A 26,750-nucleotide genomic window follows, 5' to 3' on the forward strand; every position below is an offset into this window, starting at 1 on the left:
GGATTGCCTTGATCATTTATATCCTTCCTGAACTTCTCTGTGGTAATATGCAAAGGCTGAAAAATCACGCTGTAAGCATATGGAGCAAGGTTTGTAAAATGCACGATTAGATGACTAGTCAGACTGCTGAAAACCTTATGCAGGAAGTAAGGATTTGAGGCTCCCTCCCTTGCAACGGGGTTTCAGAGGTGAAGCATTCAGTCCTAACATGGGAAACCCTTTTGCTTACTGCTACCGTATTGCATCCTCCCCTACAGAAGCCCTTCTGATATTTCTTGGGCACCAGAGGGCATATTTCTATTAACAGACTCAACAGCAAGTGAAGGATTCAGCACTCAGTCCTCTATTCATCCCCACCGGTGATGGCTGGTGCAGCACCCGAGCATTCCCGAAATGGATCCCGCAGGACACGCAACGCTGCAGGATGAGCATTTCCAACGTCAACAAAGTGAACAGGACTTCTCTTTTGCAACGGGACACGTCACACCCCACACCCCCTTTTAGTATCACAGTCTTCAAAATTACTACATCACAGCTTCATTTTAATTGACACTGAAAACCTGTTTTCACTGTGCCCTTTAATACTTAAGGTGACTAGAGTAAGTCTCTCTATAAGGAGCAGGTGTAAGAAAGTAGGCAAGAGAAGAAGGGAAAGAAGAACCCACGCCGTTAGCTGTCTGGTATTTATTACTTTTAATACAGAGAAGTCACAACAAAATATTCTCTAACAACACACGCAAATGATATCATAACCAATTATTTTAATTTCATCAACATTCATTTGCTATGTACATATTCTTCCATCTGCAAAAGTGCAATCCAAGAATGTCTCAACAAGAAATCTTTATGGACAAGTATACTTTTGAGGGGTTTTCTCACCAGTGGCCTTACAACAACATGTTTGTCCTCAGTTACCTGGTACAGCAAAATGTTCATGGGGGGAAAAAAAAAAAAAAGAAAAAAGAAAAAAGAAAGAAACTGGGTTAGATGCCTCCTTTGTAGTAATATTCCCTATTTTCCCAACTAAATTCATTATGAATACACTGCTCACTACTGGAGATGTTAATGCAAATAGACTATAAGATAGCCTATGGGCTCGCTATAGAACGCTGTAGTTTTAAATACTCTGCAGCATTAGACAGAAAAGGAATTTCAGGCTCATCACCTCGGTAGATGTCAAATTACACATCAGCATGTAAAAGATGTCCATTGTGTTAGTTACAGTTATCAAAATTTACTTTTAAACATCCTACTGATGGATGAATTCATTTTTACACATCCAAAATATGAAGTCTATCTAAATGCAAGCCTCTCCTATGGAAAACAGAGTTAACTACCGGAAAGAAAAGCATTTGCACATGCAACTCCTATTACTATCACAAGGAGTATCGTGCACTTAAGAAGAGTAGAATGAATCTCCAAATCCAGAGGACTGTATTCTCGTTTACAAAACATATTTCAGGCACAATTTAATCTGACCACAGGCCAGATTTAAAAGAACACACAGCATCAGAAAAATGAAAGGTAACAAAGAGCAAACTTCAGCCAAACAAGCAAAGCAAGCAGCTCCGTAGCTTGGGAAATAATTTCCCTTTTGACGCATTTAAAAGCTCACGACTACTTCCAGTGCTCATCAAGATGGACAGCAAACCAACTGCGGTCTAGTTTAACCTCTGAAGTAGCCATTAGGTCCCAAAGCAGTTACCGCTGCCTTTGTACTTATGCAAAGCCCAGCTGAAACTCTCATGGCCCAAGGGTGGGCCTGAGTGCTTGACTGGAATCTGATGCATGTTACAAAAAAATACCGCATTTGCAGTAACCCAAGACCAGTTTTCAGTACCAGCAAGAAGCAGGGGAAGCGTTCTCTACAAATTAGGGCAATTTACTTTGGAGTGAAAGTTCAGAGGAATATTTCTGTAGTTCAGCTGGTTTCCATCGAAGATCATTTTTACAGTGCTACATGTGCTGCTAGCCTCCAGTTGAGAGATGTGTTTTGCAAGAATAGGCATTTCCTCAAGCAGTAGATAAGACTCACTTAACAGCAGAATTAAAAGGAAAAGCTGATGGAGGACTAAATTGTTTTCTTGGATAGATTTGTATGTAACTCCTTGTCACTGTCAAGACTTTAAATATGCTTTCCCCATCCCATTTTCTCAGTCTGCTGCATTCTTGGTTTTGACTTGAATATACTGTATGACCTTTAATACACTTGTGTTTTTAAAGCTAGCCAAATTCCCTTTTTCCATGTCTACTCATTCTTGATTGTCATACATACATGTCTGGAGAGGCATCTAAGTATTTAAAGAACAGAATCGTAAGTTAGGCTACTCTAAGGAAAGCAAATGAACAAGTATTTAGAAGGACTCCAGATCCCACTTCCCCTCTACCACATGCATTGTACAGTGACACCTCCCCTCGCCGAATGAATGAAGAAGTGGGTACGCAACACCATGTAGCCTATGTGGGAATCAACACCCTAGACACATGGCATGAGTGACTGGCACTCAAGACCAAACACTACAGTTACAGACGTATCCTTTAATTTTTCTCATTACAGGAGCTTTGTCTTTGCTGTGTGATTTCTGGCAGCTGGAACAGCCTAGCCATTGTCTATCTGGTCTGGTTCTGCCAGGCAACTAACTCCAAACCTTGTTAGCCACCCTAACTCCAGCAGGTTGCTCAACGCACCATCAAAGCTGAAGGGTCCATCCCCCCTTAGGAGTTAATTCAAATTACAACTTGATTGTTCTCCGTCTACACTGCACAGCTAACCAGGTTTTATCTGCTAGACACCTTCTTCCAGCCCAGGTATTCCTGGACCAGCTCCTGCTCCTATGGACAACAGTTACAGTGCTGGTCCCACTGCAACTGGGCTCGGTGTTAATTGGTTTGTGGTGGCCACCCCAGACCAGTGTTAGAAGTCCCCCGAAGTCCTTCCCATAATTCTCCTTAAAAAGGAAACAGGTTTTCCCAAAACTGTCACAAACAGGGAACAACTGTACAAAACCCCAAGGATGTGCTCCAGACCCAAAACCAAGGACAGGAGCGAGGACAGAAGGAAGGGAGCACCAGTGATGAAGGCTACCACAGCTTGTTCAGACCAGCAGTGGATCGGCAGTGTAACTGCATGGGATAGACAGTCCAGATGTGAAAACCATTAACGTGAGCTGCCTGGCTTCTAAGGACATTACCACTCAAGTTTAGCAGTAAGTGATCTGTGCCAACAGAAGCCCTCTGTGCAGCTCGAGTATTACTAGAAGAGCGGCTAATGCAAAAAGGAGCTAATTCTGCAGTGAAGACAGCCAGGAAATAAAACTGTGAACTTGGCATTTTTATGCACAAAGAAACATGGATATTCAGTTCGAGTTTTACGGGCACATTCATTTCTTAGCAGAAAGCGTAATTCTCAGTCCAGCATATGAAACACTTTTTTGGCTTCTGACTTTTTTGTTTTCTTTCCCAGGGTGGGAGAGTATCAGGGTCATTTTCAAGATCATGATTTCAACAGATACACTCTTTAAATTAAAGATTCTAATTTGGGAAAACCAAACAACTTCAGAAGAAACAAAAAATAATCCCACCTTGTAAACAGAAACAAAACCCACACCTCTCGATTGGACAAACACTCCATAAATACACTATGAAAAAAAAAAAAAAAAAAAAAAACAAAAAACAACCTCCCCTAAATCTCAATTGGCTTGAGAAACCAAGCAAAAGATTAATGACCTATTTTAAAAATTTTATTTAAGAAAGGGAAAATGGGAACCAAGAAACAACAGCCGCAGAGTCTACACAGTCAAGCCCTCTGATAAATTCACTGCCTAATGCGTAGTCTATTATGTACAGCACGGAGGCATGTAGGAAGTAAATACGCTAAGTTTGCTTTCTTAAAAAGTCTCCCAAGTTTTTAGATCCTGGACTCAACACAATTTTGAAAGACAAAGGTGCAGCAATTAATTGTTTTAAAAAGCTATGCCATGTTTCGTACTCAGTACCTCTCAGCTCTTACAGGTCTGACAGCCCAGATCCCACTTCGTGGTCCTCCTTCCACACCAGTTACACCAGTCTGTGGTAGGCAGCAAAGCCTCAGCCCCAGAAGACACATACAAACACATCCCCATTCAGCTCAGCCTGTTCCTTCCCTAAAATGCCTGTGGAGAAACACCTTTAAATAAAGCATTTTAAGATCTCCAGCTTGTTTTGGTATGAACAGATGACCCGGCTGGGCACACGACAGCCCCGGTGGAAGCAGCACTATTGCCATATAGTCCATCAGCGAGGGCAACGCACATCAAACGCACATGGCAGGAAGACACTATGCCAAAAAAAATAATTCATTTTAAGATTGCATTTTCTGGCATACATTTACATTCACTTGTCACAATACCTTAGTTTACCCCGTCTCGGGAAATCTGAAAGAAAGCCTGCTGAGGCGACTGGCAGCGCAGGGCCAGCTCCTGCGCCCGTGGGAACCAATGCAAGAGGCTGAATGAATTCAGCAGTAACAGGACGGTTTCTTTCCAAGGATTTCCCATTTCCACCAAGCTGGAGGGACAACCTACACAATTACTCACTTTCCAACCGGACGTACTTCTCTGTCCTGTATGTCTCCCCACGCCCTTCCTATAAACTGTATTACAATTATACAAAAAAAAAAAAAAACCAAATCATTTTTAGCTGAACTTTACCCCACACTTGGGATATATTCAAAGGCCATTAAATTGGCTTGCCTTCAACCTTCACAGAGATCTTGTCAGGAGGATTCTGGTTTGAACAACATGTATATATACATATTAATATGTACACAGACAAAGAAGCTGCTCTTTCAGTTAGAAAAGAAATTAAATTTCATCACAGAATGAATCCTATAAAAAGATATGTAATAAAGTTGAAATACCCATAAAATAGCTATTACTAAAGCAAAGCTTTCGTCAATAAGCCTCCAAAACTTTAAATGAAGAAAATGGCTTCACGAAGTGGTAGTCTAGATTTCCACAGTGAGGACACTGCTGGACGTTGCTGTATTCAGAGAAATACTGCATGCCAATCCGTACATCTATTACTGGCTTCCCACAGTGCTTACAGTTCAGTCGAGCCTGTAAAAACAAAGAAACAAACAAAAAAACCTTTTGAAATAACCAAACTCGCCTCCGCTTCTCGCTTCTGAAAAAGAAAGCATCACACGCAGCCGCAGCCCCTGCCCTCCCCGGCAGGAGAGGGGGTAAGTCAGGGAACTGGCAGCAACGGGATCTGCTGGTGAGGACATTCCTCACCCGGACTGGTAACTCGCAGGCATATGCAATGTTTTTCACATGAAATACCACCACCAAATTCTGGAGAGTAAGCTACCTCCCACTCTGACTGACAGGAGGTAGAGAATTTCGAAGTTTATACACATACACACACACACACACACACACACACTAATGTTTTGTGCTGATTAATCTCTGAACCAATTCCTCAATCCCCAGCACAAGAAGTCCCATCTCAATAAATCATTAATGAAGCCCTGAAGCGAAGAGAGAAATTTTACATTTGTACTGTGCAATTCAACTGTTTAGGTTGACGTTTGAACATGATCTGTCTATGAAATATATCAGCATTTTAATCTTTTGGCTTAACAAATGTATAACTCAATCTACTTTATCAGCACGGCATGGTATTGCATCACTTTAGGTATCTACTTAAACATTTATAATACATATCAGGTTATACAAACTAAACGTCACTTCAAGCACACAAACTATTCTACAAAATCCAACTGAGAAAGGCCCAACATTAACGGGGTGGATATGAGAAATAATTAAAGGTCAAGGGTGAGGACAGACAGAACTATTAATGTTCAGCAGTAACAGAAAAAAGTAAGTCTTCAGAAGAAATCTAGCTCAGAAACCCAGCCCATTTGATGCAAAGAAAGCAAAAGGCGGTGTGAAAGCTCAGCAGGCCATTTGAAATACTCGAGAGAAGCAGAAGAGATTTGAGACCATAAAGGAGTTTAAGAGTAAAGGCGGCAAATGAGCAGCGAGGGCCTGAGCTCTATCATAGCGTAACCTCACAGCCCAATTGACGCTAATGAAAGCTTCAGCTCTTCACTGAAAAGAACAAAAAATGATTTTCTATGGCAATCTTGATTTAAGGAATTTTCTTGGGATGAGGAGAGGAAGAAATTATTAAAGTACTATTACTGTTGAGACAAGACTCAAAAAGAAACAAACCATCAGCTCCACAGCCATTTGCTCTGCCTGAAAACCAGAAATTCTAGAAATACAACCTAGTAGGGCATGGATTTGTATGATTTTCTTAACCAAAGTGTTGTTTTCCCTCTTGCTACTGTCCAGCACATCAGCTAGCTGCTAGTAACCTGACAGTGGCTGCAGTTCCTTATCCTACTTGCACATTTGTGATGTATAATTAAATATTTTGAAATAAAGTATGAAATTATTCAAAATAGAAATTAGCAAGGCAATTTGGAGTTAAATTATATACCACATTTAAATGTCATTCCTCTGCATGCACAGAATCATCTGTAACAATCACGGTGAAACAATAATGCGTATTATCTGGCAATCACAGTCACTGCAGCTAATGATTTCATAGTCACTTCTATTACTTACCATGTACTGTCACACTGTCCATTAATCATATAATTAAGGCTCTTGTATAATGAGACCTTAATTCTTGTCTTGTACATTCAACAGAAGCAATTCAGATTTAAATTTGCTGGCTTTTACAGAGCTAGCAAGTCGACACCAGTGTTTTATCTTTAAAAATCCCTATTTCTTAAAAAAAGTTACAGTCTCAAGAGGCACTAAATTTGGAGGTACTATCTCTGTCTTTAGTTATAATTGCTACTAATGTCATTTTATCCAGTAGCAGCGACACCACGTGTCTTTTGAGCAACACATTTTGGTAAATATGTTAAATTTAAAATGAAATGGCATTTTGCATATTGACAAAACTATATTTTAAATTGCTCTTAAGCACGCACAATACCACGAAGTGATCCTGCTTTGAATGAATGCATCTTTGCAAGGCTCCTGTTCTCCCCCAGTAACACCGCCTGCGTGTCCAAAGGCAACAGGGCGCTCCTGAGCATCCCGAGCGGGCCACTGAGCCGTTCCCAGACAAACGGCGCCCAGCGCTGTTCCCACGCGCTACCTGCACAACAAAAGTGCGCTGCCCATCACACGGACAATTCTCTCGGGTGCTGACCACCCTGCTGCCTCAGGCACGCGTCTACTCTGGAGTAACCCCAGGCCTTGGATCTTTCACACCCAAGGTATAGATTAGGTGAGCATTTAATGAAAACGAAGTTGCTTCAAGCTGTGGCGGAGTACCATCATCGGAGTCGGTCGCAGCAAAGATTAAGGAGAGCTAGGTAGTCTCCAAGCACAAAGACTCTTTAGACCTTTCCATTCCCTTGGCTTTTTTGCTACAATCATCTTATGATAAAATACAATTGAAGCAACTAGAAGAAAACTGAATACATGAAGCATCTGCTAAAACTGTGCAATTGTTATTAAGATACTACTGGAATTACATCTGATGCCAAACATACCTGCTAGTGATCATCCTAAGCATCAGATTTAATTGTGAATGCATTTAAAGGGGTTTTACTTAAAAACATAAGTATTAACCACTGACCATCGCACAGGCTTTTGCCTAGCTATAGGCCTTTGTGCCTCGCCAGTTAAGACAAAGGGACAGGGACTCAGCTTTCTTGTATTGCACTCATAGGTACAGGCTGGAAAAGAAGGATGGAAGAAGGGAGGGGAGAAGAGAAACACAAACCTTGGCTTTACTTATCATCAGTTGGAAATTCACCTTATGAGCCTTATTTACGTATGGTACTAACCTGACAACAGGGAGATGCTGCCAGAATATCGTAGGTGTACATAGTTCCCAGCTGATGCCAGCTTCCATCCCATCGGGACTTGCACTTAATGCAGATAATTTTGTGAACCCCTTCTAAGCAGTCTACACAAACAGCATAGAGGTGCATAAGCCTTCCTGTGGACAGGAAACACACTTCTTAAGGAGACTGGAACAGAAGATTCAAACAGACATTTCCCACAATGTGTTCTCTGCTCTTTAGTGATACAAATCACACCTTCTTAAAAATCTTTTTTTTTTTTTTTTTTTTGAAGGATGAATGATAAAGTAAAAAATGTTTCTCTATGGGAAATACGTAGGGCTTTACTGAAGCTATTTTCCATGGATGCCAAACTCAGGAGTTAGTTAGTCATCACCCTGCCCACCCTCCCCTCCTCCATTTGCTGGTAGACCTTAGCAAAATATTTTATAAAAGGAGTTGCTGAAGCTCCACGAACAGATGCCAGGTTAAGCTATATGATCTGATGCAGTGTTTCCAAAACGAGGATTGTGCCCTAGCTTCACCCCCACCTGACAGAAGAAGCGGAGAAGTGTTGAAGCTTATTAGCAAGCTGGGTACAGATTCATTTAACAACTTGCCAAAATCTTCCAGCAAAGAGGGAGCTAAGGACCTAATATTCCTCATGGAAAAAAGCAACAGCCAGAAGAGCAATTTTCTTTCATGTACTTTTTCCTGACCATTCATTTACAGTAAGTATATTTAAAAAACATCATCTATTACACATACACAGACTTTAACATGCCATTCAGACCTACGAATCTATTGAGCTCTATCGTGACCTTAGGCTCTGTACGCACAATGACTTTCAACACCTGAGTTATATTGACTTCCATAAAAACCAAGCAGCTCAGACTCGAAAATGAAATATTTTCTCTACATAAATGTTACTAAACTCACCCATGCAAAATCCGAGATGCAAATTTCACACAAAACAAAAATTCCTACACAAATTACAGAGAGCTGACGTCTAGATTGTGCCTGATTTGTAGTGACTGAATCCATTTGTAGTTTAATAGTTGGCTATTAAAAGTGGGCTGACAGTACTGATTCTGTAATATACCATATTTTGCACTGCTATACAAGACAAAATTAAGAAGTACTGCAGTTACAGATAAGCTACAAAACAGGATTGGATATAATGTGTTTATTTTGGAATGCAGTTTGTGCTTTTTAGCATCCAAATACTGAACACATCACAACCTGTAATTTAAAGACGACACACATCTTGTACTCTTTCTAGATAAAAGGGAATAAAATATTATCGATTTCTGATTAGCCCATACCAGATACTTTAAAACTAATGGCTTGGTTTTTAACTTGTTTTGGTTTTTAAGCCAGCTATTTTAGGAAAATGAAAAGAACAAACCAGACTCTTCTTAAAATATATATATGAAATAAACCTGCTAGTATGAGCTGGTAAAAATTGAGTTATTCCACACTGGCATGTTCAGTTGTAGAAAATGCAATGTGATGAGACTGAAGCGCAAATACAATAAACTTTGTTCCTAAAGTGAACACTCAAGATCGGAGACTTTCAAATAATTTCACGTACAGAAGTTTTGTGTTGTGCAGGAAGATAAAATAATTTTCCTCATCTGAAGTTCTGCAGTGCTCCCGCACATGAAAATACTGCATTCCCCCCCCACTTAATTTTCAGGATCCTTGTTATATAGGAAATCTGACATCTTAAACATGCCTGAAATAAAAGAAGTGATTTTCTGTACTGAAGAGAAAATAACACCCTGGTACAGCACCTTGCAAGCTTAATTTCATTTCAAAGAGTACTTCTGATAATAAACCATTTTACCCAGGACAAGGAGGTAAAAATTTTAACAATTCATTATTCATGGTATCTTGTCTAAGCAAGTTTTTCAGATGTACCGTCCAATGGGTAAGGAACAATTAATTAAAAAAAAAGAATTTTGCAGAGTTTCATTCTTAGTGGTAAATGTTAACAAGTGATGAGTTTCACTGTTATTAAACCAGCTATTAGTACTGATAAAATCACAAGCACATTGTGCATGCCTCCCCATCAAAGAAGTAAGTATTGTTATCTCACATACGTATACTCTGTTCATCCTGGAGCTTTTTTAGCTTGTATGTTTGCCTATCACTTTTTCTCCTTGGAGTACATTAGGCAAGACAGCAACAATAATGTTAGTACGAACACAGTTTAGTGACTTAGCGCACAGTGATTTAAGGGAAGAAAATTAAAAATACAAAGTTTGTTAAGCAAAGGAATGTTACATAACACATATCATGACCATGCATGGGATATAACATATTTTATTGAAAGGAGAGAAGCTTAAATGTTAAGATACCTCTCATTAAAGCCTTCCCAACACACTTTTCAGCATATAATTCTATGCTTTTGAACACCAAACTATGAATACTTTCTCTGACTTATTTTAGCCATGTACCACCCTGATCACTTAGTTTGGGACACAGCTTTCAGGAAAAGCTGAAGCTCATCTTAGCCCACATCTGTTTCTTTCTCTAGGAGGAGAAAAGTAATACATGCCTTGGTCTCAACTCAGCTCAGAGCTGGGACGTTATCAAGGTGCAGTCCAAACAGGTGGGAGTTTGGAAATAAGTCTCAATCCCCCACTACACCCTTGCTGCTTCCATCCACCGTATTAAAAACTTGCTTTTACTATGTCCAACCTCTCCAGGCCAGTGTTAACATAGGCTAGACCATAGTCCTTTTCACATAAAAAAAAAAAAAAAATAGTTTCCTATAAAACAAAGCTGATATTCTCTACTCTGAAAGCAGATGAGAGGCATCTCATCTCACCAGTGGTACAAATGTAACTTTCACCCATGCTGCAGCACAGCATACTGAAATTTAAAAGGTTGTTTAAAAGGTTGATGTATATCTTGGAGTAAAGCTCACAACAGGTAAATCAGCACACACAGGCTGCAGAACAGAGTGGCTGGAAAACCTTCCCGTGGTGTACCTAGAAACCAGATGAGAAATCTCTTAATTGTAAACCCAAACACAAGGCATGGATCTTTCTACACGGCATTTGCTCCTTGTAATTCCTTCCTGTGTTTCAATCTGATCCATGTGATAATTTGGACGCGACTTCAAGCTTTACAGAACTGCTTAAAAATGCAGAATCGGGATGAAAACCTAAAATGAGAGGGGCAGGGCACAGAAGGCAGTTCCACTATTTAATGAAGCCTAGCATGACTGACAGACAACCTGTACCTTGAAGGTGACAGGGAACATCATATTCAATCTCATCGTGTCTCGATGGGCTAAGGAACAGGGTCCCGTCCACCAGCGGAAACTGTTCAAACACTGGCAGCGCCCTGTGGCACAGAGCACAGTTTACAACGTTCCTGTGGCTGGCACTAAGAGCAGCAAGGATAAACTTCCGAAGGTCCTCCCCTTGGCCCACCTGGGCATCGTCTTCCATCCGCACATGGAAAGTATTCAATTTATGCCTGGGGATGTGGGTAAGCAGCTCAGATAGATCGAGCCTTCTCAAAAACTGCACAGGGGCATCGAAGTGTCCTGATCTATGTGCTTGCAAGCCAGCTGCCCCGTAATCAAAGTGCGCGTTCCTGAACATGCCCCCACCGGCCATGTTCTTCTTATGGGGCTCCAGGTGAATGGCGTTCTTCAAAAACTCTCCTAAGTATCGCGAGGAACGAGGGCCGCTGAAATGCGTGGGGGCAAGAATAGAGTAGCCGGTGGGTGGGGACTGGCCGGGAGAGACACAAGGTGAACGAACGGCGTAGCTGCCGCCCATGACGCCCTTCTCCTGGGAGTTCTGCCTGTCCATCGAGTGCCGTCGCTGGAGGTCGTGACTCAAGCCTTTCTGCGGCTTGTTGGCTGGCCTGCCCTTTTTGGCTTCTTCTGCCGACTCTGCCATCGACCTTCCCGTGCTCTTCTCCAACACTGATTTTTTCTTCTTATCATCCTGCATTCGCTTCACCTGGTACCAGTCAGTGTCCTTCTTTAAATGACCCTGCCCACACCGACAGGAGCAAAAGCGAAAAGCCAGGTCATATCCCTTCTTTGTCCACATGTTTTGGCGACACTGCTTTTCGTTCCAGCTCCTGGCTCTGCCAATGCAATTGAACTGGACGAGAATGCTGCTTTCCCACTCGTAGAAGCACTGAAGGTGCATCCAGGTGCTGTACGGGCAATGCTCGTTGTTGCATATAACCTTCTGGTAGTCATCCTTCTCCAGGTCCACGGGTCTTCCAAAGCTACAGATCAGTGGAGTAGCACAAGGGGCTTCTGTGGAAGATAAAACAGATACATTAATAACTTAATGGCCCACTTACTGCAATACTTCTTTAAACGCCACGCCAAATACGTATGTGAGCTCTTATTCATGAACTGTATTACCCAAGGGCCCACAAGCACTAGCTCTGGGTCAGGGCAAAAAGCAGTCTTTGCCAAAAAAAGTTAAGTATGTGAAAGGAGATACGGAAATGAAGGAATAAGGAAACAAAATGATATTACGGTTTGTTTAATATTCAAAGCCAAAGCACCTCAGAAGCATTAGCCCTCCTCAAGGGTTTGCGGATACCGTTGCAAAGGCTTTAAGAAGTAAGGAGAAAGCTTTGTGGATATTTCTGGAGGGATGCTTTGAAGCCCTAGAGGCAACATGGGGAGAACACACAGAGATGCTTGTTTGAAAAACAAGGAGGCAATACAGCCTGGCTTTGCGATCACAGGGAGAGGCAGGAATTGATCTTTTCTTTGGGACTGAGCAAGAGACAACAGCTAGGGAGAGAAGGAGGAAGCAGAGGACTTTGAAAAGCAAGATTAACAGCTTATGCTCCGAGTGCAGAAAGGAGGGCCTTCATTACATTGCTCAGGCAAATACAGACTATACCACCATCACTGACCTACTGGATCGCTAAATTTCACAAACCAAATATTTCTGCAACATAGACAGGTTAAAAAACCAAATGCCATGTGGTCTTTTATCAGCAGAGTAGCAGCCTTTGCTATATCCTGAGCAAAGAACAGTTTATTTCAATTCTCTCCCTGCAACAATATCAGCTTCTACACAAAAATGTTCTACAAAAGATGTTCATTTATGGACCAGTGACATTTTCCGCTCCCTCACCGAAGTACCACGGACTACAAACTACTCCCATTTCTGGCTGCTCAGTTGCAGCTGGGAGGCACAGAAAGGACAGGAAATTTTCAGTTCAAGTTTCTACTGGATCTTAAGAGTTTCTAATTATGAAGTTTTTAGATGCTTAGTCAAGTATTACAAATATTTCTCTTCTGTATTTCTGACTTCCCACTTCCTCCACTTCACCAGAAAGTACTGCTCCAACAGGGCTGGCAGGCTGTCTTTTAACCCCTGTATTGCTGCATTCAAATATTAGCAGGCTTCTTCAGAGTCTCCCATGGTCAAGTGCTGTCTCATCCCATGCAAAACAGAGCAAACGGCTCCCTGCAGTTCCCCAGTCTCAGCCAGAGCTCCAAGACTTGCAAAAGAGGTACACCAAGCCTCGTGGAGACAGGCTGCCGTGATCCAGGATTTTTTTCTCTAGGACTTCAAATTTCTATCTGATAAGCCAGGGAAAAAACGCCACTCGGTTTCACTGCTTTTAATCCCGTTCTTGTCACTACTAACACAAATAATACACATAATTTGTAGTGGGGTGATAGGTTTTACGCCGCTACATTCACTTTTACTCACACTTTCAGTAATAGACACACTACCCATCATCATCTGTCCTACAGCAGCAATACACAAACCAGATGCTTTACAACAACAGATCTTTGCCATACTTGTGGTTTTGCGCCTTCCCAACAAGTTGTTAAAAGGCTATAAACAAACAAAATCTTCAAGGTTACCTTCAGTAAATTCAAGATTACAGTGGCTCTTAAGACTTATTTACCCAGAAGACACCGCTACAAAGAGTACAAGAGAATTTTCCTGAGCCGTTCCCCAGAAGATACCTCATCCTTCACCTCATTTGTCTGCCTCTGTTTCTAATGCCAGAAGCGGCACAGTTGCAAGGAGAATTTTCTGCAATACCTTTCCTTCAAGGACTATACTATAAACTGCAACCAAGGCACATTGCCGAAAAAAAAAAAGACTATTTCATTTCAAAATATGGACTGTTCAATCATTAAAGACAAATTACTGAATTGGAGAGAAGAGAGATAAGAGAGGCATTCCCTCAGGACTCTTTGGAAGTTCCTTCTATACATGTGACACATATTCTTACTACTTGTCTCAGGTCCCTGAAAAGCCCACTAAGAACATGCAGGTTTTGAGATGTCTTTGAGAAGCATTAATTTTATTGGCTAATGACTAACTTTTCTCCATGTTTTTTACTGTGTATTATTGAGTATAACATCACTGGCCAAGAGCAAAAGTGAATGTAACTTATCTGCTCTGAAATAAAATCTGCCAGTTTACCAGAGAGTTCTCCCACCTATTCTCCCAGACTTCAATTCAAGTCACACTATGCCACACGAAGCATCTCTCCAGAGTTTTATTTCGTTGCCAGTCATTCTTTCATTACATTTAGGGTCTGAAAGCATAGTTTGCAATTACAGCATCCTTAAGAAATCCATCTCAGAGAAGCCAGTTACACTGAAACCGCTAAAGGCAAATCATCAGCAGTCAGATGTGCAGCGAGATACCGGAGGTACCAACACGCACAGTTCTCACTTACACATCGCCTGTATTCATCTATTTCGGTACATATTCCTTGCCACCGCTGCCAGGAGGCAGGAAGAAAGAACATGCCAAAAATCCACTTATGCTCCCCCTGTGTTTCGGAGCGTAAATGTTCTAACAGTCACAGGTATAATTATAGCTGACAGCCGAGAAAGTTACTATACAGACAAGTCTAGAGATCTCCACTTTAGAATAAAGACTTTACACTTGTTCATCCATACTGGCATAGTTAACTGACTAAAAAAGTGTTTCCTTGATTAGCCTTTGAACATGTTCTTGGTTTTGGATGCAAAAACATATGATCTCTAGCCCCCTGAGAAGTTTACAGCCTCATCATTATGTGGACAAAAAATGAAATTTATAAGTAAGTGGCTGAAATACGGAAAAAAAACACCACAGTCTGTGTATTCCACAGAACACATCCACAATAATTTGATTACAATCATGTATTGGATGTCTAGAGGTTATTGTAAAGGTGACTTTCAACAGATTTTTTTCCCCTTTTCCCTAGTTGGTGAATGGAAGGACCGTGGCATGGGATCTTCTCCAGCTTCTCCTTGAGAACTTACAGATGCCAGATTACCTGAGGAACTTCCCACACAGCATAACTATGAGAAAGAAAAAGCTTCAAGTTTTGGACAGCGATGTCCTTTTCAACATTTAGGTTAACTAGATGACTACAAAATTTTCAGGTGTTCCCTCATCTACTCAGCGTGAACTGGCTGGTCACACAATCACCACAGCGAAAGCAGGCCGAGGGCAGCTGGAGGAAAGCAACGGAGGGAACAAGAGCCTTCCCCCCCATACAAAAGACTCCACTGAATTGCTAAATGATGGCACCGAGATCGCTTTGGAAAGCATTGCTAAGAGGAGAAGCTGGTCCCTACTCACCTCTTCTGGGAACTCACCTGACGTTTCACTACTGCCACGGTAGTAGCGCAGGAAATACTAGAGAAACTAGAAAACAGGTCTCTGCCATGTTGCCAGGCTCCACAGCAAGGTTAATGCCGTGCCAGTCAAAGCACCTGCTTTCACTGATACAGGTCTGTTGTTATGAAGTCTGCTGATTTGGAGAAGGCCTTGATAAAACCGCTGCAGTATTTCCACAAGAGAAACTGAAGAGCCCAGCACGGCTAATGAAAGTTGTCTCAGTAGAAAGTTCTACCACTTCTGTAGCATCCCCCTATTTAAGAAAGCAGAAAACTCCACTACCTGAAAAGCTTACAGAAACCTCAAGCCAACATTTGGTGCTGCCTAATATTTCAAATTCCAGCAGGTCTATCTGTACAAAACAGACTGTGCAGACTGAACATCCCTTGCAGACTTCCCTCCATTTATGTCTCCTGCCAAACATAATCATGCCACATGTTCCTACAGAAAGAATAAATGAGAAACAGAAAACAAAGCAATTTTTTGTGCAACTTTCCTAGTTCACAGCAACAGATATGCCTTAGGAGCAAAAGAGAGAGCATTCAGATCACTTAGTATGGGAGCCACATGAGCAAATGTGAAGAGCTCTTCCCATTAATTCACACCCTTGAAAGTGCTCTGGGTTATTTAATCATCATTTTATAAACGAGACAAAGCACTTATTACAGAATTACAAAACTTTAAAAATTCTTGTTATCAAGCCCTTCTATTTCTGATTAATTAGAAATGCATTTTGAGATTATTCTTCAAAAAGTCAGAGCTAGAATCATTGTCTTAATATTTTATGATAACAGTACAATGATTACTGTCAGGAGAGACAATAAAGGGGAGTACATAGAAATTCACATGGCCAAACTGCCCATCCGCACCTGCAGCCCCAAGCTGGTTTGTCATCTAAATATAGTTTGCTTCCAAGTAGCTAATAGCTGAACAGATTTCTGGTTTCCAAAGTTATGAAATTGAACTTCAGGAAAAATGAAAGATTAGCAGGTATCAGAGCAGCATCCATTCTCCCAGCAGACCCTTCTGACAGAATGCCTAAATGACCATAAAAGTACCTCTATTTTACCTCTCAGTTTCAAGATGATTTTCACAGCCTAAGAGAACAAAACAAGACAGCGTGCAGTTTTGTGTAGCAGAACGGCTTCGACATTTAGACATAAGCGCATGGTTGTAACAGACGGGCTGCCAAGCTGCAACTGCAATTGCACGCTCCTTCTTTCTAGAAGTTATGTTCCCACATAAAAAAAACAAATGTTTTCTCATATTCCACTGTAGTGATTTTGATCAGTAATTCTGAAAACAGTTGCAAGAGGTAGCACATAAATGTCCTCTAAAACAGAAATAACATACAATAGTCCAAACAAACATACATTTGAGCAAAGATAGCTCATTGTTTAAACAAGGTTATGTTTTACGTTTGACAGAACTACCATAAAATTAACTTTTCTTTCAAAAACAAGAACATGAAGACTGCAAGGAAGCTGGTTTGGGTGTTTGGCTTTTTCCTCAGTTTTTCCCTTCAGGTTTATAAACATCAATAAAAGCCAGGAATAGAAACAGACAGTTGAGATAAATCTCCTTCAACAAAAAACACACATTAACCGGTTTCTACATTTTAATAAAAAAGAAAGAAGGTATAGGAAGACCACCCTTCCCGTTTTATGACTCAAATGAAGGCAGCAGAACAACGGCTGCCTGAGGAACTTCCCTCTGGTGAAGTAAATGGAGGAGAATGTTGTTTACTTCTGTTTACACACCCATCATAAAACCAAAGATGCACCCAGCAAGCCAAATGCAATAACTCCACGGCTTCAGTTTCGTGACTGCTCTCATTTGTTCCAAGTCCTCAATGCAGACGCCTAAAGCAAAATTCGCTCTTCCCCCTCCACGTTCCCACATTATCCATTGTGTTAAGCACCAGAGTTTTTCAGTCAGTGGACAGAAACAGATAATTATTTCCTGTACTCGTCAGCATAGGTTTCATCTCGCCGCACAGACTTGCAGTCGCTGGTAAAGCTCAAGGGAGGTGTTAAACATGTGAGGCTGGGGGCAGAAGAGAGAGAAGCGCGGCGGCTGTTGGAAGAGGCAGCCCTACTGCCATCTTAAAACAACTGTCAGGTGACAGTAGGTTGTTATGGATCTGGAAAAAGAAATTATCAAAAAAAAAAAAAAAAAAAAGGTAAGGTCTTAGCACTGGATCGGCTGCAAGATACTTACTATAGCTTGCTTTTGGTCTACCGTTACTCTAGCATCTCATCATCTATGCCAAGGACACTTTACTTGCCAGTACATTACTTAGCCAGAAGGATACCTGTGGGACACACACTTTGCAAATCAAGTACTTTAACCTCTACCACCGCTTTCCCATGAACAGTGCTCCCTTCACAACCCTACACAGCTAGGAACTGTTCACTCTGCCAGCTTGAACCAGAGCTGAGTCATTTCTGTGGAGGGCTACTCCCTACCAACCATCTGCATGAATCTTCTGAATTTCCTCTGCCATCAGTATAGCTTTATTTTAATTGAAGTCATACAGTATTATTGTGCTAATACTGTAATGCAGCTGTAGAAAATAAACCACCACAACAACAACAAAACAGACTGAACACAAAACTTGTACTAATTATCTGATATGTTTGCTTTGGTGAACCTTGGAATACAATCTAATATTCAAAAGATTACCAAGATGTGACAAAGCAGTATTGCCATATGCATCACTGGTTAAACAGTACAAATAATACGGCAATACAGAAATGATCGGTCACCTTCCTAAGTGCCTGAACGCAGCAGGAAGAATGCAACGGGAAAAAATGTTTCACAAGTGGATCCAAAAGGCAGCCTTGGATCTTCGGTGCAGCCACAACAACAAATAACAGCCAACAAACAGTAAGAGAAGTCTTTCAAAACAGCTCGGTTCATGGCTTATATTGATAACACTCACTGATGATGACATCTCTCCAACACTTCTTAAGCAATCTTTGCAGACTGATCAAGATGAAAGTTTCTAGTCATTCTCTGGGAGGGAGGGGGAAAAAATAAGACAGCAGTACCTGGGTAAGCCACCTAAAACACAGGCTTTCTTCTGCATCACGAGACTCACGTTCTTGGTAAGAGAAGCCAACATCAGCAGTCCGTCTTCAGTGAGCAATGGCCAGAGAGCTCAGGCTGGCGTGACACCCAGCACAGACCCAGCTGAATCACCCTTGGAGAGCCACTGAATCCAGACAACCCCTCATCGCAATGGGAGTCTGGCTGATAGCTTTCCATGTGTAAGCACCTACACATTGACACTTACGTGCCAATCTGGAGCTCAATCCTACCCCCAAGGACCAAATAGCTGCAACCAACATTTACGCTCAGAAGGGACTTAAAGAGAACAAAGCCATAAGCAGCCTGGCTCTGCTTGGCACACTTACCCCATGGGCGAGATGTCACTAATTCTGTTAGGTGAGTAGCCACATGAAGTGATCACCTTCTCCTATAAGAGATTTCAGGTAATTTGGAGATACTAAACCCTGGTTCACCTGGAAATTCAGGGACTCCCGGAGGGCTCAGTAGGTGCTAGAACCATCTCCATGCACTTCACTTACGCTGACTTCATGCTTGGCCTCTAAGGGAGTCTCTTCACAAAAAAAAAAAAAAAAAAAAAAAAAAAAGAGAGAGAGAGAGAGAAAGGCCTAGCAACTACACAGCAGTGGGAAGATGCCATGGCAATCATGAAGGCTTAACTCATACCTGCCACATTAACACCTTCTAACTTATAGCACAGTTGGAGCTAGTGCCCGTTTATGAAATCAGCAATTAGCACGTGATACAAAGTCAGTTACCTGCGGCTCTTACTCAAGCACCCACTCCCAGCTCAGCCATCACCTCACCAAAGTAAGTCAGAAAGTCAAGAGCAAAACTGTACAACCTAAGGAGGACAGGCATTTACATGTGCACAGTAGTTTTGCAGTTTGCTCGCACAGCCATCTGTGCTCCAAGCTGGACCAACTGCCTACGCCACTGAAACCCATCATGAGAATTCACACGGTCTAGTAGAAGTCACCATAATCTGTACAGTTATCATCTAGCCAACCTAGCCAACTTCTTTCCATTTAATACCTGTTGTCCAAACACAGAGAACAACTCTGTGGGTGGATTTTTCTGGTGACTATCATGGTGAATGCAGAGATTAGTGACTATCTCAAGACTGGTGGGCATTAACGTGTTTTGAACCTTGGCTGTTGCTTTGTCCGCACATGAATTATCCACACAAAAAAGCATTTCCACCATTAAATTCTCTCACTGTAGCCTTCCGATAGCTTTTAATACCTTGAAGTGTTACAGGAAACTAACCCCAGTGCCTCAAGAAACAGACATCCTCATAACTAAAGCAGACTCAAATGCACCCGCCCTAGCAAGTTTTCAGTGGCAAATTCCAAGTCATGCTGGGAATAGAGAGATAACCATGGCAAGCGGTAGATGCCCTAATATCAAGCACAGATGTAAACACCGCAGGCCAGACTTGCCCAGGTTCAGAGCCAGCTAGCCACCAGACCCAGTCCAAAAGCACGAGAAGGGAAGAGAAAAAGGAGAAAAGGTTGAATCAAGTGGTATCAGCACCTCTTTTAGTTTCAAGGCTAGGGATGTTTGTGTCATTGGTCTATCCTTCCCAAGTTTCAATATGACAGACAGTATTTTTATTTCCCATGCTAAAGGCTAAAGAAGCTGGTAGAAACTCAGTGGGAAACGGGAGACGCAGTCACCCTAGCTGCAGTACCTAGCATCTCTGCAAGATAGCAGCTCCTGAGTGTGGAGCTGTTGGTTCCAACAGACGTCTCCTTCATGATGCTGTGCTGGCTCCCAGCCCTGCCCGTGTGCCATCTTTGGCATCTGTGCAGTACCCAGAGACCTCGACTGTACTCTGCTTCCAAAATGGATTTCGGTAGCACGGAAGCGGAGATGGGGAGCGCCAGGCACACTCAATAGCCAGGCTCTGATTGAAGCTACCTCCTCTCCCAGCAGGAATTCAAGACAGGAACAGCAGCAATATCCCTCTCAAGCCCTGGAAGGAGGACTGATAGGCTCTACCATTGCAGGAGAGACAAAGAGATAAAGGTTAAAGTGAATGCTCTCAAGATAAATGTCACTGAAGTCTACTGGGAAATGCCAGTGCTCTACTCAAGATCCCACAAGCTTTCAAAACAGAATTACCCACTCCAGTGACTACATTACTGCTTCAAGAGGCCTCTCTGAAATTATCTGAATTTCTATCAAAACTGTTTAAAGAAAGCCCATGCCCTACTAACGCTGCTGTAATTTAGACACCTTGAAGATTAGCTGGAGTATTCTACCGTGAGCTGGATGCAAGGTTTACCTCTATTTTTCTCCTTGACATATGCTGCAGGAAGAAAAGCAGAGAAGGATGGACATCTGCCAGTCACCATGGTACTTTAATATCAAAGGATGTCTCAATATGCAAGGCTGTAAGCAAGGCTGAAGAAAACTTACAAATGTCTCCAAGGACTAGAAATCGTTTTGTCACTACTTGTTAGATCACTGGGAGGAAGATACGAGATGAGTACAGACAAAGTAAAGCAATCAATTCAAAAACTGTATTTCCTCATATGAAACCTAACAAACATCAAGCCTAACCCTTACTCATGCAAGCCCTACACTTGAGCAAATGACTAATCACATGAACACAGAATGCTGTCAGGGCACTGATAACCATTTTGATAGCAAATAACTGTTAAAAAAAATTAAATGGGTGTGTACTTGCTTGCCTGAAAGGATAGGATTTATTTTATTCAGTAATACCATAGACATGATTCCATTTGCAAAGATTTGTAGAACATGAATTGCATTTGCTATAAAAGCATGTAATTGCACAGTTTTAAAAAATCCTAAAACGAACACGAAAATCCTTTCGAACCCGATTTGCATTGATAGAGACAGTGATATTTGCCTTCAATTGATTTCTGCAGTTAGAAGAACTCAATGGAATTATGAAGCAAAATGGTTTTCCTTTAGAAAATTAATAGGTATTAAATTTTGTAGTCACTGCAACAGAATAGAAACTTAATTTTCCAGGTGGTCTCACTGATATCAACAGGGCTTCCTCAAGCTAAGTAATAAGAAGGTGCCAATACTGAACATCACTAGAGTGCCAAACTGGAACTGGATGTTATATGCAGCAGGGAACATTTGACAGCAAATATTAATCCATTAAATACTACAGCAATTCATGCTCTAAAAATAAATTTTTAAATTAAATATTGCACTGACAAATTTTCCGGCCCTCTTTAACTATCCCACCTCCAGGACATAATCTTTTTTTTCTGTAAATCTTAATTGTTGGCCAGTCACAGCTTCCAATATGTTAGTCACTCTTGCGCTGACTGATTTTCTTCTTCATACATTTGTCCTACATTAGCATTTTTATTTGAAAGTAAATCAAAGTCTTAGAAACTTGTGAAACGCGGGTGAAGAGCGTGCAAAAGCACAGCTGGCCATTTTAAACCCAGGTAACCAGAGACAAGTTCAGAGCCCGGCCAGCGCAGTGGGCACTGCTGGCACAACCCCTTGGCTGCCGCGGCAGGAGCTCCGGCCCTGGGAAACCACGCTCCAGCGAGACCTACAGCAACCACCTCCACCAGCTCCCCTACAGACATTTTTTTTACCTGAAAGACTCTCATGCCCTGTACACACCTGACCTCTGGCAACTCCACCTGACAACCCACCAACTCGCCAGCTCTGCCGCTTGTGCAGTTCAAGGGCTCACCTATGCCAGAGGGGAGAAAGCATCGGCTTAAACCAGGTTGCCAATATACCGTAAGACGGTGTTTTAGAGACAGCTATGCCACATTTTTTTAGTTTAATTTAGCTGGCTATAATGAACCCCAGGTTAAAGGAGAAAAGTACAGACAAGGAGAGCCACCTTCTCCTTTTCTCTCATCTTCTCACAGCACCAATGCTGGAGAGACTAGAGCGACACGGACAAGGGGATGAAGCAGCAAGATGCTACGACAGCAACCATCAAGAGGAGGAAGAGGACTTGGGTCTACTGGACAATGAGACCAAGCATGGAAACGAGGCAAAGAAAATGGATGGAAGAAAGAATTTCAGGGTCAGAAACAACCATATGTGGAGACCAGAGCGAGAAGTTTATAGGATAAAGGGATAAAACGGCTGGAGCTGACGGTGTAAAAGTGTGCAGGCTCAGTGAGGCAGAAACAGAGAAGGAATTTGCTACTCAGAGCCCTCAGATCTGAAGTAAACCCTGTGGATTTTCCTCTGCTGTTGCTCAGGACAAAGTGTCCACAAACTGTCTTGCCCCCTCACACTCGTTCATGTCTGCAGATGAAGGTAACCAGCTATTGCCATTGGGAACGCTGGCAATCCACAAGGCTGGAGTCAGCGGGGTGAGTGCACAATCCCGTGGAGCTGCTGGTATAATTTTACACGATGACAGCTCAGATTTTCCAGTTTGGTTAAGAGAAGTAACCCAGAAAATTAGCTGGAAAACTAAAAATTGTCTAGGAATATGATTCAACCACCCTGAAGACAGGGAATCTAAGAAATGAGGCTTTCTGTGACAGCACGTTTCAGTTTCCCTGTGTACTGCGACACTGTTAAATTAGCCTGTCCCCCCCCACCTGTGACCTGTGCCTCATTCAATGCAGAAAATGGATGCGCTTTGGTCAGGAAAGATTAATTTATCATATACAGAATTCCTGTTTGGTCTGATGGAAGAAATAGGAAAGGAAGGCACAGCTACAGAACGTGAATCCACCTTGCAGGCATCATCCCAATACCTGCTGAAAAGTTACAGTGCAAGATGGAGCAAAGCCATCACATCTGGCCAGTGGTTATGCTCTCCACCTTCCCAATTCCCACGTGGGAATCTAGAACCCTTCGATCGCCTGGGTTTGAGCTCTGAACATGCACATGTTAAACCACCACCCAAAAAAGCATAAACAGATGCCCTCTTGGGGCAGGGGAAAATCAGCCTACGTTTCTCAATCATGACGCCAAAAATTGACTGACACTTTGAGGGAAAATTGTGCGGGGATTGAAGCTGAATTTGTCAAAATGTAAAAGGGAACATCTTTCCACTGTAAAGAGGTGCTATAATGACAGTTCCGTATTACATGGTCAGAGCTGCACAGAGAAGCCCAGAGGAAATTAAAAATTCTCTTTCATTATGGCACACGGATGGGGGCAGAAACAATACATGGACCACATAATGAACTGTGAAGACTTCAAAAAAATTATCTCAACCACTACCCCTTCCCTGAATGAAGGGGGGTCCTGATGGGACTGCATAATTAGACTGTCACACTGAAATCATGATGCAAAGCCAAGGTTTGCACAGACAATCTTAATTTTGCAATTAATAATCTGCTGCTTTCATCTTTGCATACTTCTGCCTTGTCATATTAATGAAAGAAAACAGGTTATGTTATTATGATCGTCTACAGCTTTTTCGGGGTAAAGATAGAGTAGAAGAGCGATAATACCAGACACATGCAAATTACTCTAGAACAACACACGGTGACGATGCAGGAGCAAAGAGTGAGCCCAGGGGCGAGGGACCCAGAGGACCAGCGAGCCCGGGCAGCACGAGTCACAGCATGCAGCTGCACAGTCCAAAAGCAGCACGGCAAAGACCTTCCCTGCACCCAGCACGCTTAATCCGCAACCCAGATAATCTCCCATGAATAATCGAGAGTTGACCGTGTACAGCAGAACTCTATTAACCTCACAACTCACTGCAGCCGCCTGCGTCCTCCATAAACTGCTTAGTGATCAAGTAACCGTAAGTGCACGGCCTCTTACAAACGTCTTGAGTCTAGTAACGGGATACTTGCCTCCAAGGCCCTGGCTATACTACATAGCTTCATTTCAGATTTATCGTTTTTGAAGACTTGGGGGAATCCATTATCATCATCTAATCTTTTCCTTGCACATCAGAGCCGGATTCCCAGCTCCGTAGCATGACAGGAGCAGTTTCTCCTTTCATCTCCTGAACCAAAACTGTTGAAAGCTTTGGACTTATCAGTGAGAATACAATTTAGGAAACTTCCAGCTCAGAATTATCTGATGGGCAGTAGCCAACGTAAAATAAAGCTAATAACCACATCTACTCCTCTAGCCTTTATGATTATCTGAAATGAAAGATATGACTAGACGCAATGATCCTGTCGAAGCAAAGATCAGGTGTGCTGACCAGGCACTCACAGCAAATGCCAAAGCCAATGTTGCACCTCTGTCGTGAGGGGAAAAAAAACAAGAGGTGAGGGAGGGATTTGACAAAAGAGTCGAGGATGCTTCTGACCACTGAAGTCATATGGAAGCAGGGAGAGAGAGAGTAAAGGAGCATCTCAGGTTAGCTCTCAGACAGGCAGCCTCAACTTGCGAGGAAGCTGGCCGGCACAGATGCCTAAGGTACCCGGGACACACAGTCTTACGGCTGACGGAGACTGACAGCCCGTCCAGTTAGCGCGCTGTACCGCTACCAGCGCTCGCTGCCACCACCTTCAGCGGCACCTGCGCAAGGAACAACACGTCGTTACCCCCGTGCCAAACAGCCGCATCGGAAAGGCGCCCCTGCTCTCGCTCCTGCTTGAGCGAAAAAATTTGGAAACACTGTTTCTCCTCACTTCAAAAACTACAAGCCAACAGTGTCCTGTACAAGCCCCCACCTGCAAAGCAAAAGCAGCTGTCATGCACGGTACATCACCGGACGGAAGTCGTGAGAGAAATGCTCTAGAAATTCTCTAAATCTTGCTAATCTTTCTTCCCCCCCCCCCCCCCCGCCTTGTTCAGTCACTAAGAACAAATAGTCAAAAAAAAAAAAAAAAAAAAAAGAAGGAAATACTAAGCATTCTCCATGACTCTCTGGAGTAAGTAATACTCTTACAAAAGCAGTCTGGCAAAGACCTTGTGAGCCAAAGTGATTTGCAATTAATTGCTAATATTTCTAAGGAAAAGTTTCCATTAAATAACACATGAGAATCAGACATCTTGAAAACTGAAGTAAGATTTTTGGAACTACCTTTGGCTAACAGCAGCCAGGCAAAACTACCGCCACAAAGTATAAAACCAGTTGTAGCCACCCTCCCACTTTTTCCAAAGCATGGAGAGTAAAAAGCTGAAGTCCAACTTGGTAGGGGAAAAAAAGTCGAGAGTCTGTGCCGCAGTTTGTAAATCTAGCAGAGGACCTAAGATGTGGGGTTTTTTTGGCTTGGCAAAAGGTGTAATAAAATCCTAGCCTACCTTTAGTTTTAGCCCGAAATACCATTTTGCAGCAAGACTGTCTCCAGACACGGGTAGCAACGCAAGTTTCTGCAAGAAAACACCTTACCGAAATTGCTCTGAACGAAAAACCAGCCCACCAACCACAGGCAGCATAAAATGGTTGATGAAAAGTGAGCGCGTTACCCGGACAAACCCAACGGCTGTGAAACGACAAATAAAACGGACCGAAAAGTAGGACTCCATTTTTAATCGTGCTGAAATAAAGTCGGGATTTTTCAACTCGGCGCTGAAGGAGCCGAGGCGCGGCCGGAGCCGGCGGCGCTGCCCCTCCCGCCCGCCCGCCCGCCGCCGCCGCCGCCGCCGCCGGGGATGCGCGCTGCCCCGCGGCCGCGCTCCGGGGCGCCCGGAGCCCCCGCCCCGCCCCGCCCCGCCCGGGGCAGCCGGGCTCCCGCCGCCCTCGGCACCGCCGCCGCCGAGGCCGCCGCCCTCCGGCGGGGCGGCGGGCGGGGACAGCCCGGCCAGCGGCCCCCCGCCCCGCCGCGCCTGTCGGGGAGACGCCGGCGGCCGCGGCGGCCGCGCAGGGCCCCGGGCGGCGCCCGCCCCCCGCCTCCCCCGGCCCCGCCGCCGCCCCGGGGCGGGCGCCCGCACACACGCTCTCGCCGGGCGCTCCGCCGCCCCGCCGGGCCCCCCCGCGCCGCCCACCCGCCCCCCAGCCGCCGCCTGCGCCACCGCGGGCCGCGGGAGGCCGCGGGGCCCGGCCCGGCCCGGCGCTCACCGCTCTTGACGTCTCCGGGCGCCGCGCCGCCCGCGGCCGCCGCGCCGCCCGCTCCGCCGCCCGCCCCGCCGCCGCCGCCCGCCGCCGCCGCTCCGGCGCCGCCGCCGGCCGCGGCGCCGCCGCCCGCCGCCGCCGCGGCTCCGCCGCCCGCCGCCGCCCCGTTCTCCTGCTCGTCGCCGCTGCTGTTGGCGCGCTTGTTCTTCTTGCCCTTGCCGCCCTTCTGGTTCGGCAT

At 43.6% G+C, this 26,750-nt stretch overlaps 1 protein-coding gene across 1 annotated transcript; it reads right to left on the reverse strand.

The window, feature by feature from the left end:
- Positions 1-693: 693 nt before the first annotated feature.
- Positions 694-26,750, reverse strand: HECA (hdc homolog, cell cycle regulator; the record flags this gene model as incomplete). Its single annotated transcript, XM_082306444.1, has 4 exons — positions 694-5,096; positions 7,856-8,010; positions 11,106-12,146; positions 26,519-26,750. 4 exons carry the CDS (start codon positions 26,748-26,750, stop codon positions 4,932-4,934), a joined length of 1,593 nt encoding a protein of 530 aa, XP_082162570.1. The 3' UTR covers positions 694-4,931.

This window comes from Platalea leucorodia, assembly GCF_965183815.1.
Source record: "Platalea leucorodia genome assembly, chromosome: 3".
In the NCBI taxonomy this organism is placed as follows: domain Eukaryota; kingdom Metazoa; phylum Chordata; class Aves; order Pelecaniformes; family Threskiornithidae; genus Platalea; species Platalea leucorodia.